Source organism: Chrysochloris asiatica, unplaced genomic scaffold (assembly GCF_000296735.1).
Source record: "Chrysochloris asiatica unplaced genomic scaffold, ChrAsi1.0 scaffold00024, whole genome shotgun sequence".
Lineage (NCBI taxonomy): Eukaryota > Metazoa > Chordata > Mammalia > Afrosoricida > Chrysochloridae > Chrysochloris > Chrysochloris asiatica.
In genome coordinates, this window is record NW_006408542.1 from 6,727,498 (window position 1) to 6,741,043 (window position 13,546).

General features: G+C 39.7%; 1 protein-coding gene across 1 annotated transcript in view; it reads left to right on the top strand.

Annotated features, from left to right (window-relative positions):
• ARHGEF33 (Rho guanine nucleotide exchange factor (GEF) 33) overlaps nt 1–13,546 on the top strand; it is an 85,059-nt gene that overhangs the window by 45,464 nt on the left and 26,049 nt on the right. The window contains exons 8-10 of the mRNA XM_006839457.1: nt 9,969–10,101; nt 11,984–12,067; nt 12,741–12,824. Of these exons, the coding sequence (XP_006839520.1) occupies nt 9,969–10,101; nt 11,984–12,067; nt 12,741–12,824 (301 nt within the window). The remainder of the gene's footprint in view (nt 1–9,968; nt 10,102–11,983; nt 12,068–12,740; nt 12,825–13,546) is intronic.

Below are 13,546 nucleotides of genomic sequence, written 5' to 3' on the forward strand. Positions count from 1 at the left end.
GTGCTTACACATCAAAATATTTTTAAAAAGAAAAATCAGGAAGGTTTAGTAAACATTAACACAACAGAAAAGAAAGTATAAAGGTAACCCACAAAAAAATAAACTCAGTGCAGAAAATCATGTGGAACAAAGAAGCCAGTTGTTACTGTTGTTAAGTGCCATTAAGTCAGTTCTGATTCATAGGGATTTCATGTATAGGGATTTCAAGGCAAAGCTAGTGGGTTTGAACCTCTAACCTTGTGGTTAGCAGTCCAGTACTGATCCTACTGCACCACACCAGGACTCCAAGTATAGTATGTTGTTGTTGTTAAGTGCCATCGAGTTGGTTCCAAACCATAGCAACCCTGATTAGGATTTCTGAGGAGTGGCTAGTGAGCTTGAACCACCAACCTCGAAGTTCAAACTGACTTTGCAGTCCAGTGCACTAACACACAGTGCCACACCAGGATTTTAAGTATAGTGTATCCTCGATCAATTTTTCCAAGTATAGTACATCCTCTATTGATTTTTCAAGTATACTATATCCTCTATCCAGTTTTCCTTAGGATTTTGGTCTAAAATTTTTACAGTTTTGCTTTTTACTTTATTGTCTGTAAAACATGTTATGCTGAGAGTGGTGTTGGTGGTATGCTTTAGAATAGGTTCCAACTCATAGTGAGCCTGTATTGGGTTTAAGAGGCTTTACAGGAGCAGAAAGCCTCATCTTTCTCCTGCAGTACAGCTTGTAGTTTTGAACTGCTGACCTTAAGGTTAGCAACCTGACTTGTAACCACTATGCTACCAGAGATCATTATTCTGAGAGTAGAGATCTAATTTTATCCCTCTGTGAGGATACCAGTTGTATTCATTGATTAATCTACCCATTTCCCCTCTTGAACATAACTGTCTTTTCCATAAACCAAGTTTTCCATGGGTTTGTCTAGCTGTGATCTGTGTACTGGATTATCATGATATTATTTAATACATAGGTCAAATTGATTTGATAACATTTTGTTTAGGAAGTTTTGTGTCTGTTATTGTTGTTATTAAGTGCCTTTGAGTCGATTCTAACCCATAGTGACCCTGTATAGGGTTTCCAAAGAGCAGCTGGTGAGCTTGAACCACCGACCTTGTGATTCAAACCAACTTTGCAGTCCAGCGCATTAGCCCACAGTGCCACACCAGGACTCCTTTGTGTCTGTGGTCATAATTAAAATTTGCCTATCCTTTCTTTATAAACCCTTGAATTTTCAGTATTAAGGTTTTACTGTTAAGTTGTTAAGTGCTGTTGAGTCAATCCCAATTCTTAGCAACCCTGTATAGCGTTTCTGAGGAGCAGCTGGTGAATTTGAACTGTCAACCATGTGGTTAGCAGTTCAGTGCTTATTCACCAAAGTTATACTATTGTTGTTGTTAAGTGCCATTGATTCAGTTCTGACTCATAATGACCCTGTATAGGGTTTCCAAGGAATGACAGGTGGGTTTGAACCACCAATGAATGATGCAGTTCAAACTGACCTTGTAGTCCTGTGCTTATCTTATGGTGCCACACCAGAACTCCAAGGTTATACTAGCATTATAAAATAAGCTGAGAATCTTCTTTGCTCTATGGCAGGCACAAGTTGTACTTATTGAAGTGTTGGTAAAGCTAGCCATTAAAGCCGTCCTATTCTGTTGTTTGTCAGAAAATTGCATATACCTGCAACAAATGACAGCAACAACCATCCCTCCCATATCACTCTCTGCTTCTCATCTGGATTAGACAATTCACTGCAATGGCCACACAGGACTCCAACACCATACATATAGTTATGGAGTTTATTAGGGAGGCTAGGAGGTTACAAGGCAGGATCAGAAAACACTCAGCACACAGTTCTTTTAGTCAGGACAGACTCTTCTCAGCCATACTCATAGGCAGGCTTCTTTCTGCCTGGGTAATGTCACAAACCTCTTTTGGGGCTAATGATAAATGCTCACAAGTCACACTATAAGTGTCAACCTGAAGCCACTCAGCTTTAGCTCCATAGGTCAGCAAGCTTAGTGCCCCAGTTAAGAGCCTGGAGGCACCCTACTCTGCAAGCAAGCCTCCTTGCTCCGTGGGAATCCCAGTGCTCTGGCTTTTGGTTTTGCTGTTGCTACTATTCTGCCATTCCTGCTGTCAGAAGCTTTCTGTCCCTAAATCAATCAAGGAGGTTCAGTGTGCAGGGATCTCAGGGTTCAAAGGATATACTCCTGTACTCCCGACTCTTTCTTCTTTGTTGGTAGTATGATACCATCAAAGAAAATGGGGAGCCAGAAATATTAATTTATAATGAAGTCAACTATAAAGCAGAAAGATGGAATAGTGTAGGTACAGAGCTTCCAAAAGGCATGAAAGTTGAGTAGATTTCAGGATACAACAGACTGTTTTGTATATAAATAAGTCTCCAGGAATTGTTTTAAAGAAGGAAAAATATTAATACATTATTGGGTAACCTCAAAGAAAATGAATAATCCTACACATCAAAATTTAAAAAGAAGACAATCTGAAATATTAGTAAACATTGTTGTTGTTAAGTGCCGTCGAGTCGGTTCCGACCCATAGCGACCCTGTACAGGGTTTCCGAGGGTGTAAATCTTTACGGGAGTAGAAAGCCTCATCTTTCTCCCACGGAGCAGCTGGTAGTTTCAAACCGCTGACCTTACGGTTCGCAGCCCGATTCGTAACCACTACGTAAACATTAACACAACAGAAAATTCAAAGAAATCACACACACACACAAAAGAACTCAGTGCAGAATGTTATGTGGAACAAAGAATCCAGCAACACCACAAAAGAACACACAGCAAAATGACAGCAACCAAGTCATGCCTGTTGATAATTACACTGAATGTACATGTATTAAGTGCACCAATCAAGAGACACAGAGAATAGAATGGATAAGAAAACAGAATCCTTCAATATGCTGTCTACAAGATAGAGATAGTCTAAACGTCCATCAACAGAAGAATGGTTAAACAAACTGGTACATGCATACAATGAAATACTACATAAAGTCGAAGAAAAACGATGAATCTGTAAAATACTTCATAGCATGGTGGAATCTGAAGGACAATAATGCTGAGTGAAATTAGTTAATCAGAAAAGGACAGATAGTGTATGAGACCAATGTTGTAAAAAGTTAAGAAAAGGTTTTCTTGATAAAACAAACAACCTGTGGTGGTTATGGAGGGGGAAGGAGAAATGATTCATTGGCTAAAGGGTAGACACATGTTAACATGGGTGATAGGGCAAGCAATGTAAAACATGAAGGGAGCCTAGCAGAAGAAAGGTGAAGTTAGCAGGAGACACAAGGAGGAATGCAATGTTAAGGCGAATAGTGGTAAATATTGTTAACTGTTGGTACTTGGAAGGGATTGCAATCATTGTAATGAGCCAAAGTATAGGATTTGGTGAACATAAAACTGAGGAGCTGCTCTGTAAATCTTCATTAAATTTACTATTTAAAAAAAAACAAAGTCAAGATCTATTCTGAAGTACAACCCTGTCAGTGATAGCATAATAGCCATACGCCTATAAGCAAGACTGATTAATACTATTAAATTACATCCCAATCACTAATGTCAAAGATGAAGAAACTGAAGATGATTACCAACTTTGGAAGTCTGAAGTTGATCAAGTATGCAATCCAGATGCACTAAAAATTACTGATGATTGGAATTTGTAAGTTAGAAACAACAACAACAACAAAAGGATTGGTAGTCAGAAAATATGTCCTTAGTGATATAAACGATGCTACAGATCACATGACAGACTTTTCAAGTCCAACAAATCCATAGAATTTTCAAGCCTAAGCCATTATAAATCAACTTATTCAAAAACATAAATGGCAACATTACATGTGAACCTCACTGGATGGAGCTATAGTAATCAAATGGACTGCATCTGTGGAAAGAGATGATGGAGAAGCTCAATACCATCTGTCACAACAAGGCCAGGGCCAACTTCGGAACAGATCATCATTTGCTCAAATGGAAGTTCAGGTTGAAGCTGAAGAAAATTAAAACAAGAACAACCCTGAGTAAATCCCACCTAAATTTAGAAAGCATCACTGGAAAAAAATGTAATGCATTAAAACTAGTGACTGAGGAACAGATGAGATGAAATGCAGGATGACATCAAGGACATCATGCATGAAGAAAGCAAAAGGTCATTTAAAACACAGGAAAGAAAGAAAAGACAAAAATAGATGATAGAAGAGACTCTGAAACTTGTTCCTGAATGTAAAGGGAGAAATGGTGACACAAAACAGCTAAACAGGAGACTTCAAAGGGCAGCTTGAGAAGACAAAGTAAAATATTATAATACATTGTGCAAAGGCCTGGAGTTAGAAAACCAAAAGGAAGAACACATTTAGCATTTCTAAGGTAAAAGAACTGAAGAAAATAAAATCAAACCTCGAGTTGCAATATTGAAGCATTCTATGGACAAAATACCGAACAACGAAGAAAGCATCAAAAGAAGACTGAAGTAATATATAAAGTCACTGTACCACCACCCCACCCCACCCCCAAAAAAAAAAAAATTGGTCAATGCTCAACCATTTCAAGAGTTAGCATATGATCAAGAACCAGTGGTACTGAAGAAAGAGTTCAGAGCTGCACCGAAGGCAATGGTGAAAACCAAGACTCCAGGAATTGACAGAATACAAACTGAGATGTTTCAACAAACAGATGCCTTCTGGAAATGATCACTCATGTGTGCCAAAAGACGAGCTCTCTCATTTGACCAGCTGATTGGGAAAGATTCATAATCATGTCCATTCCAAAGAAAGGTGATTCAACAACAGAATATGGAAGCTGTTACACAATATCATTAGTATAACATGCAAGGAAAATTTTGCTGAAGATAATTAAAAAACATTTGTAATAGTATATAGATAGGGAATTCAAGAAGACTGGGATTGAAGGATATTGTTAGTGATGTTGGATGAATCTTAGCTGAAAGCAGAGAATCCCAGAAGAGATGTTTACTTGTGTTTTATTGACTATACAAAGGCTTTCAACTATCTGAGGCATAACCAATATGAACAGTATAGAGAAGCATGGGAATTCTAGAACACTTAATTCTACTCATGCAGAATTTACACATAGAACAAGAAAGATACAGTCATTCAGACAGAAAAGGTGGATACTGAATGGGGAAATGTGTGCATCAGTGTTCTATCCTTTCATCATATTTATTTAATCTATATGCTGAGCAAATAATCTGAGAAACTGGACTATTCGAAGAAGAACGTGGCATCAGGATTGGCAGAAGACTCATTCACAACTTGTAATATGTAGATGATACAATTTTGCTTGCTGAAAGTAAAGAGGACTTGAAGCACTTAATGATGAAGATCACAGACTATAGCCTTCAATGTGGATTATACTTCAACATAAAGAAAACAAAAATCCTCACACTGGACCAATAATCAACATCATGATAAATGGAGAAGAGATTAAAATTGTTAAGTATTTCACTTTATTTGGATCCACAATCAATGGCCAAGGAAGCAACAGTCAAGAACTCAAACAATGTATTACACTGGGCAAATTTGCTGCAATATAACTCTTTATAGTGTTAAAAAGCAAAGATGTCATTTTGAAGACTAAGGTGTGCCTGGCCCAAGCCATGGTATTTTCAATGCATGTAAAAACTGAACAATGAATAAAGGAGACTGAAGAACTATTTATGCCTTTAAATTGCAGTGTTGTGAAGAATATTTACTATTTCAGATTGCCAGAAAAGCATACAAATCTGTCTTAGAAGAAGTACAACCAGAATGCTCCTTAGAAAGGAGGAAAGTGAGACTTCATCTCATATACTTTGGGCATGCTGATTTTTAGGCAGGATCAGTCCCTGTAAAAGGGCATCGTGTTTGACAGAGTAGAGAGTCAAGGAAATGAGAAAGATCCTCAACAAGTGGAAATGACAAAGTGGAATTGACAAAGTGGCTGCAACAACAGGCTCAAACAGCAATGATTGTCAGGATGGTGCAGGGCCAAGTAAGTAGTATTTTGTTCTTTGATGCATAAGATCCTGAGTTGGAACTGCCTCTACCATGCCTAACAACAACAACAATATTTTTAAGGTCCATCCAAATTATGACATGCATCAGAATTTAATGTCTCTTTATGCCTGTTGTTGTTGTTAAGTGCCATCAAGTCGATTCCGACCCATAGCGACTCTGTATAGGGTTTCCAAGGAGTGACTGGTGAGCTTGAACCACCGATGTTGTGATTCAAATGACTTTGCAGTCTGGTGCATTAGCCCACAGAGCCGCACCAGGACTCCCGTTATGCCTATAATGCCTGAGTAGTATTCCATGGAGTCCTGGTGTGACACTGTAGGTTAAGCACTAGATGGCAAGGTTGGTTTGAACTACAAAATCCATGGTTCAAATTCACAAGCCACTCCTTGGAAACCCTAAACAGGGTAGCTATGAGTTGGAACCGACTCTACGGTACATAACAACAACAACATGTGGCACTGCAGGATAAGCACTGGACCGCACAGTTGGGTAAAACCACAAGGATGATGGTTCAAAGCCACCAGCTGCTCCTCAGAAACCATATACAGAGTCACTATGAGTCAGAACCAACTCAGAGAAACTTAACAACACACCTACAACTTGGTACTCAAATGTGAAGTTGCCATATCTTCTCAAACTGATAAAATAAACCTTTAGGTTTTTCCCTTGGAAAAAAAAAGCAAAGTACTCCAGAGCCTCCACCGCCTGTTCCCAGATAACCCTGCCCCTGACTGAAAGTATTGGTAGCTGTAGAGGCTTAGGCTGCCCCTGGAACCCTGGGCGGAACTCATGGGCTGTTGTTCATCTGTTAGAAGTTAACAATTTGGAGCTCTTTTTGGCTTGTTTTAGGTCTGATTCACCCAGACAGAACACTCTATCTCAGGATCTAACAGTCCTGTCAGAACTCTCCCAGGGGAGGACTAATGATCATATGATAGGATTGCCAAACAAAGCAATCTCATAAACAAAACTCTCAGCCTTATGTCCATTGAGAACTCAAACTGTCTGCCACAGATCACCACTAGGTGGCACATGGAAGATTGTCAATGCTTGTGAAACATGGCTACATCCTGTTGTGGAGGCAAGGGTGTAATTTTCAACTAATGTGTGATCCACAAGAGCTAAATTATCAATTTGAAATGACACCTTGATTTTCTTTTATTGAAGTTAGTTTATTTTTTCCAATGCTTACATACTCTATTGGGAGAGTTGAAAAACTTTGAAAGCTTTTGGAAGGGTAAAGTGCCCTTGTTGCCATGCTTCCTGGTGTGGCGCTGTAGGTTAGTGGGCTTGACTACAAGGTCAGTTTGAACCTCAAGGTTGGCAGTTCAAGCTCCCCAGCCACTCCTTGGAAACCCTATGCAGGGTCGCCATGAGTCTGAATCGATTCGATGGCACATAACAACAAGAAGGAAGAAATGGAGTTCTGTAGGATAAGCACTGGACTGCTAACTTCAAGATCAGTGGTTCAAATGCACTAGTCACTCCTTGGAAACCCTATATAGGGTCGTTAAGAACCAGAATAGACTCTACAGCACTTAACAATAAGGAGAGAAATAAAGAAGAAGCTAAGCACTTAACACTATTTTCTTCATGAACAAAAAATCTATTTCTGTGATCCAGATCTGACAGTAGACAAAACAGTGAAATAGAATAAGTGTGTCTATATTTCTTGCCCTCACTGTCCCTCTGCTCTCCATCCACATTCCTTCCTGATTTTATATCATATCCTTACTAAATTTAATCCTGTTTTCAATATATGGTACAGATTTATCATAGTCATTGCTCTTCCTGTAATTTAATGCTTTAAAGATATTTGATGGCAGTCTTAGCTTTCCCTGTCAATGAAATCTTGAAATCTCAGAGGACAGTCTAGGAGGACAATGGTAACAGCGTTCCAACTCAACAAGTACCCTGGTCTCAGCGAAGCAGAAGGCAGCATTCTAGATATAAAGAATGGAAAGAAGAATAGAAAGAAAAAAAGATAATCCAAGACATATTACATAACCTGTGCAGGACAACATCTCATTACAAAATTAGACCTCACACAGAGTCCTAACATCTTTCAGTATCATGCCAAGAATTTTACCAAAAGTAATTTGTAGACTGGATGAGGAGAAATCTTGCTCATCTAAGCCTTTTTACTGGTGTGTTAGTTTTACCTTTTCAGTATAAAAAGTGCTTTCCTCCATCAAGTTTATGGTCTTCTCCCCATCAAAGTATCTCCTAGGCATCCCCCTCTGAATTGCCCTCTGATCTGGAGAGGGATTACTCAATTCTTTCAAGTCTACAGTTCTTCCCATAAGAGCTCAAATCTGAAGGCCTTTCCTCTGATTTATGGATCAGCTGATCTTGCAGACTCACAGCATAGGAGGTGATGGGAGATGGGAGTGGAAGGAGTCCTTGTGTTTTCTTACAGGACACCCTGTTTGCTGTGTGTAGATGTCCTTGCTGAACTACAGCCATGGGGGAGCCTTTGCTTTGCTTGAAGATGGGTTGCAAAAACCTACTCCCAATCTGGTGTCTTTCTTAATTGTTCTCTACAAAGGCCTGCTTGTTTTGGCTGTCAAAGCACCCCAGTTTTCCACTGATTTACTCTCTTTAGACTCTGGGGAGTTATTCAGGTAAGTTAGGTTCTCTGTGACAAGCAAACCATCACTTTCATTTTTGATGAATGTGTAGTCTTGAAAGTACAAGGGGACCTACCTCCAGTTCTCCCAAATCACCAAGTTAGAGCTCAAATCCTTTCTGTAACACAGAAAACTTGACGGTCTCCTCTTTATTCCTTTCTCATCCCAATGTCTCTGGACATCCTACCCATCTCCCCGTCCTTCTTAGTCCTCCTATTTCTAACTGCTCTCTTTCTGTTTTCATTTCTTCTGAAATAAATAAGACACACTGACAGATGAAGAAGGAGATTTAAGTGTCCTTAAATCCACAAGGACCACAAGGTCAGTTCAAACTCACCAGTCGTTCCTTGGAACCCCTATACCAGGTTGCTATGAGTCAAAAACTACTCAATGGTACTTAACAACAATAACATAAGGTTTGGGGAGTCCTAGTGTGGTGCTTGTAGGATAAATACTGGATTGCAAAATGCAAGTTTGGTGGTTCAAACACACCAGCTGCTCCTCAGAAACCCTATACAGGGTTGCTATGAGTTGGAACCGGCTCAGTGGCACTTAACAACAACAATAACATGGTTCTGGTTGAGTGTTGTAGGATGAGCACTAGACTTCTTTCTAACTGCAAGGTCAGTGGTTCAAACCCACCAGTTGTTCCTTGGAAACCCTATACAGGATCCCTATGAATTGGAACTGATTCAAGTTCCTTAACAAAAACAACAGTATGAAACTCTAGCTTGGTCTGTAGCTTCCCCAAGCAAGACACTGTCCTTGCCCAGTACTTCTCTTAGAAACTGAAGGAAAGAGAAAGGGAAATATTGCCATACCCCCAGCCCCTAAACTTCAGAGAAAACAAAGTCCGACTTACCGAATCAGAAGTCTCCCACCCAGAAGCTAAGAATGACCAAGTGCCACAATGGTGCTATCACCCACAACACTAACTAGACTATTTCAGACATCAAATGGAACTAACTTTCAAACACTGGGAAAGAATCCCCTTAGAATCTCCTTGAATATCAAACATGAGAGTGCGCCTGGTTAGTTTACCAAAGGCAATTTGGATGGCATGCCATCTTAGTTCAGTAGACATTAGTACAGGAACCATCACTAAAAGCATTTTTTTTTGTAGTCTGAAAATGTGTGCTGTAAGGTCCACAAGAACAAACTTAAAGGAAAAAAACAACCTCGTAGTTACAGTGTGTGACATGGCATTCTGATTGACTGGGAAAATGGAACCTGCTGCTTACATACTTAGAGGATCTTTTGTTCTCTACACCTGTTTGTGTGATTCTCTCTCTTCTGTTTCAAGCCTCTTCCCTGGCTCTTTACGCTATCTGGTCCAGCAGCACCTAGATTTGCTTCATGCACTGCAGGAAAGGGTCCTGAAGTGGCCTCGCCAAGGAGTCCTTGGAGATTTATTTCTTAAATTGACTAACGATGAGGTAAGTTGTTGTTGTTTTATTCCTTTAAAAACTTGAATTGTGTCGATCTGTCTCTCACTTTTCTGCTTCTGGTTCTTAGAAGAGAATCTAGAATCAGTGACTATCAGAGATGGAAGAACTACAGAGATCTACTTGAACCTCGTTTTTCTAGATAATGGTAAAGTTCAGAGAGATGAAAAGATAGACTGCTGAAATCACTCAGCTAACTAGGTAGCTGTAGCGCTGACCCGAGAACCCAGTTCATCACTTTCCTCTCTACTGTACTGCCCTTAAGTCCCTGGCTGGTGAAAAAGTTAACGTGCTCTGCTGCTAACTGAAAAGTTGAAGTTCAAGTCCAACCAGAGGTTCCTTGGAACAAAGACCTGGAGATCTACTTTTTAAAAATCAGATGTTGGAAACCCTATGGAGCACAGTTGTACACTGGCACACATGGAGTCACCAAAAGTCAAAATCAACTCTGTGGCAGTGAAAAAAGAAGATACTGCCTCTGTTGAATGTACATGTGTGTGTATGTATAATTAATATGTGAGGGTAGTGTATATGTATGTATTTTCATTCCTATTTGTTGTTGTTATGTCCTGTGGAGCTGGTTATGACTCACAGAGACCCTGTATAGGGTTTCCCAGTCTGTAAGGAGTGTGTGGTGCTTTGGGCTAATGCACTGGACTGCAAAGGCATTTGAACCACAAGGTTGGTGGCTCAAGATCAGCAGCCATTTCTTGGAAACCCTATACAGGGTCACTATGGGATGGAACCGACTCGACAGCACTTAACAACCACAACAACAAAGCTTTACAGAAACAGAAAACCTCATCTTTCGCCATGGAGCAGCTGGTGGATTTGAACTGCCAACTTTGTGGTTAGCAGTCCAGTGCCTATCCTACAGCTCTTTTGAGATCTTAAAATGTGACAGGTGGCTGGCTATTGAATGCTTTTTAAAATTAATTGCTTGGAGAAAGAGTGCTAAGTTATAAAGCCTCTATACTGTTCTATACAAGAAAATACGATCTAGCCCAAAAGTTACAAACTCAGATGTCTATAGAACCAGGCAGTGACATAAATTAATGAGGTGAGCTGAATGGAGTTCAATATGTACAATATGAACTAGAGGGAGGTGCTCTATGTGAAGCCTGGGTACTTTTTACAAGGAATGTCTACTCAGCTTTGTGCAAATATTATGCCTTAAGGAGGACTAAAGTTGCCAGAACTTCTGATGTTTTAAGGGAAGCTGGAAATCTATAATTTTATATGAAATGTCCTTATTTTTAAAATCTTGTGTGGGCCATTTAAAATTGGTGCACAAGCCACATTTTGTCTGCAATCAACCGCTATATAAATTCAACAGTGGAAACCCAATACAAAGTCTACGAATGATTTACTTATAGAGTGAATTTGATGTTATTCTTCTAACGTCATTTTTATTCATTTGTACTCAGTAGGCTTTCTTGAGCTGAGAATTGTTACACCTATGGGAATATATCTGGAAGCTGGTTTAGATAGTATCAGATGTGTTAGGCAAAGTTCCTTGTTTGGATGTAGATGATTGAAATTAAAAGGAATTACAAAAACAAAATCTGTATATTTATCATTTAACAATTTAAAAACAGCTTACATGAGACTCCCCATTCCTTTATTGATGGTTTTACTTTCTCTCATTAAAACAGTGTTATCAAGTCTGGGTTCCCAGCTCCTTAGGAATGTTTACCTTAAAACCAAAAGAGATTTTTAATAAAAGAATTAAAAATCCCCAAAAGGTATTGATAAACACGTTAAAAGAATGGTAAAGATAATCTCTACAAAATACTCCCTTTTGATCTACATGGCTCTACAGCCATATGAGTTTCCAGGTTCTTAACAATGCATTTTTGTATTTTTTTTAAAGAATAATTTCTTGGATTACTATGTTGCCTACCTGAGGGACCTACCTGAATGCATCTCTTTGGTTCACATTGTTGTTCTGAAGGAGGTGAGTTAGCTGTATGCACCTGCTGCCCATTGTTTATAGGTGTGCCAACTTGATGCTGCCCACCCGCTCAGTAAGTATAGTACATGCTCTTGAGCTTGTTTTCCAGCCTAAGAGATGGCTTAGCAGATCCACTGAGACCCCTATCTGGAGTTAGAAGAGCCCACTCAGGGATCAGTACCATTGTTTTGGTCTTTGCCCTGATTTCCCGACCCTCTGCTCCATTCCATTGGATTGACACACAAATCAATCAGGTGTGCTAAGCAGGGATCTTCAGGTTGCAGCTTGCATGCTGTATGTGGTTTGGGTTTTTTTTTTTTTTTTTTTCCAAGTTCAGAAGATAGAAATTTGAATGTTAAACTCGGGTCATTCTGTGTCTTTCAGCTGATAAGATTGTAACGTAGCTCTAGTCATGTTGCTTTCAGTCATGCTATTGTAGTGGTGTGCTTGTTACTTAATAAACACACACAAATATGTAGCCATTCTAGTTACTGTAGTTCGATAGAAAGAAGCATCAGAAGCCCTAATGTTGAGAGTTAATCAAATGTCACAAGAAGTGAGAAAAGCTTTGTCTTACTAACTTTTTACTTCCTACTCTGGTGGGACTGACTCTGGAGCTCTGCTGCCAGAGCTGGAGTTAAATCCTGAGGCCTGACTCCACCTTTCTTTCATTCAGGGTGATGAGGAGATTAAGTCTGACATCTACACACTGTTTTTTCACATAGTCCAACGCATCCCGGAATACCTAATACATCTGCAGGTAGGCAAGGCTGGGCAAGCCACCAAACTAATTTTCATGCTTAACAATTGTTTTTGGCTTCCAACAAAGGAAGGTTTAAGGGGTCAAGGAATCACTAATATTTCCAAGAAATATTGAAATAATTTAGATCATTATGATTATCCAGTGTGGCTAATGCGCTAGACTACAAAGCCTGTTTGAGGCGCAAGTCTGGCAGTTCAAGATTACCAGCTGCTCCTCAAAAACCCTATACAGGGTCGCTGTGGGTTGAAACCAACTTGACAGCACTTAACAACAACAACAACAACACCCTGTGATATGAGCTAAAAATCTCTTCTTCATTTACCAGCAATCTCCACCACTTCTTATCCAGCATGTTTCTGTAGAAGTTGCTGCTAAATCCTGAGCATCTTCTACCTCCATTCTGCAGCCACCTAAATGCTTCCCCCTCCCCCCACCCCCAACATCTAGGAACTATCTTGCTGAACTACCCACTTAATTGCTATCCTGGCTTCTTTCTTTTGGCATGGGTCCAAGTGTCTAGCAAGCGTTGTTCATGTTTTATGCCATAGAAGAGGCATGAAGAATCTGATAAGCTCTTTTCTTCACACCATTTTCCCCGCAGGGCTGTGGCATCGTGGCGTATGTAGATTAGAGAGAGAAGTTCACCATTCCCCTTGCCCACCTGTCCTTTTCTCACCAGCCACTTATTCTGGTTTTATTAACTGACTGATCTTCCTAAG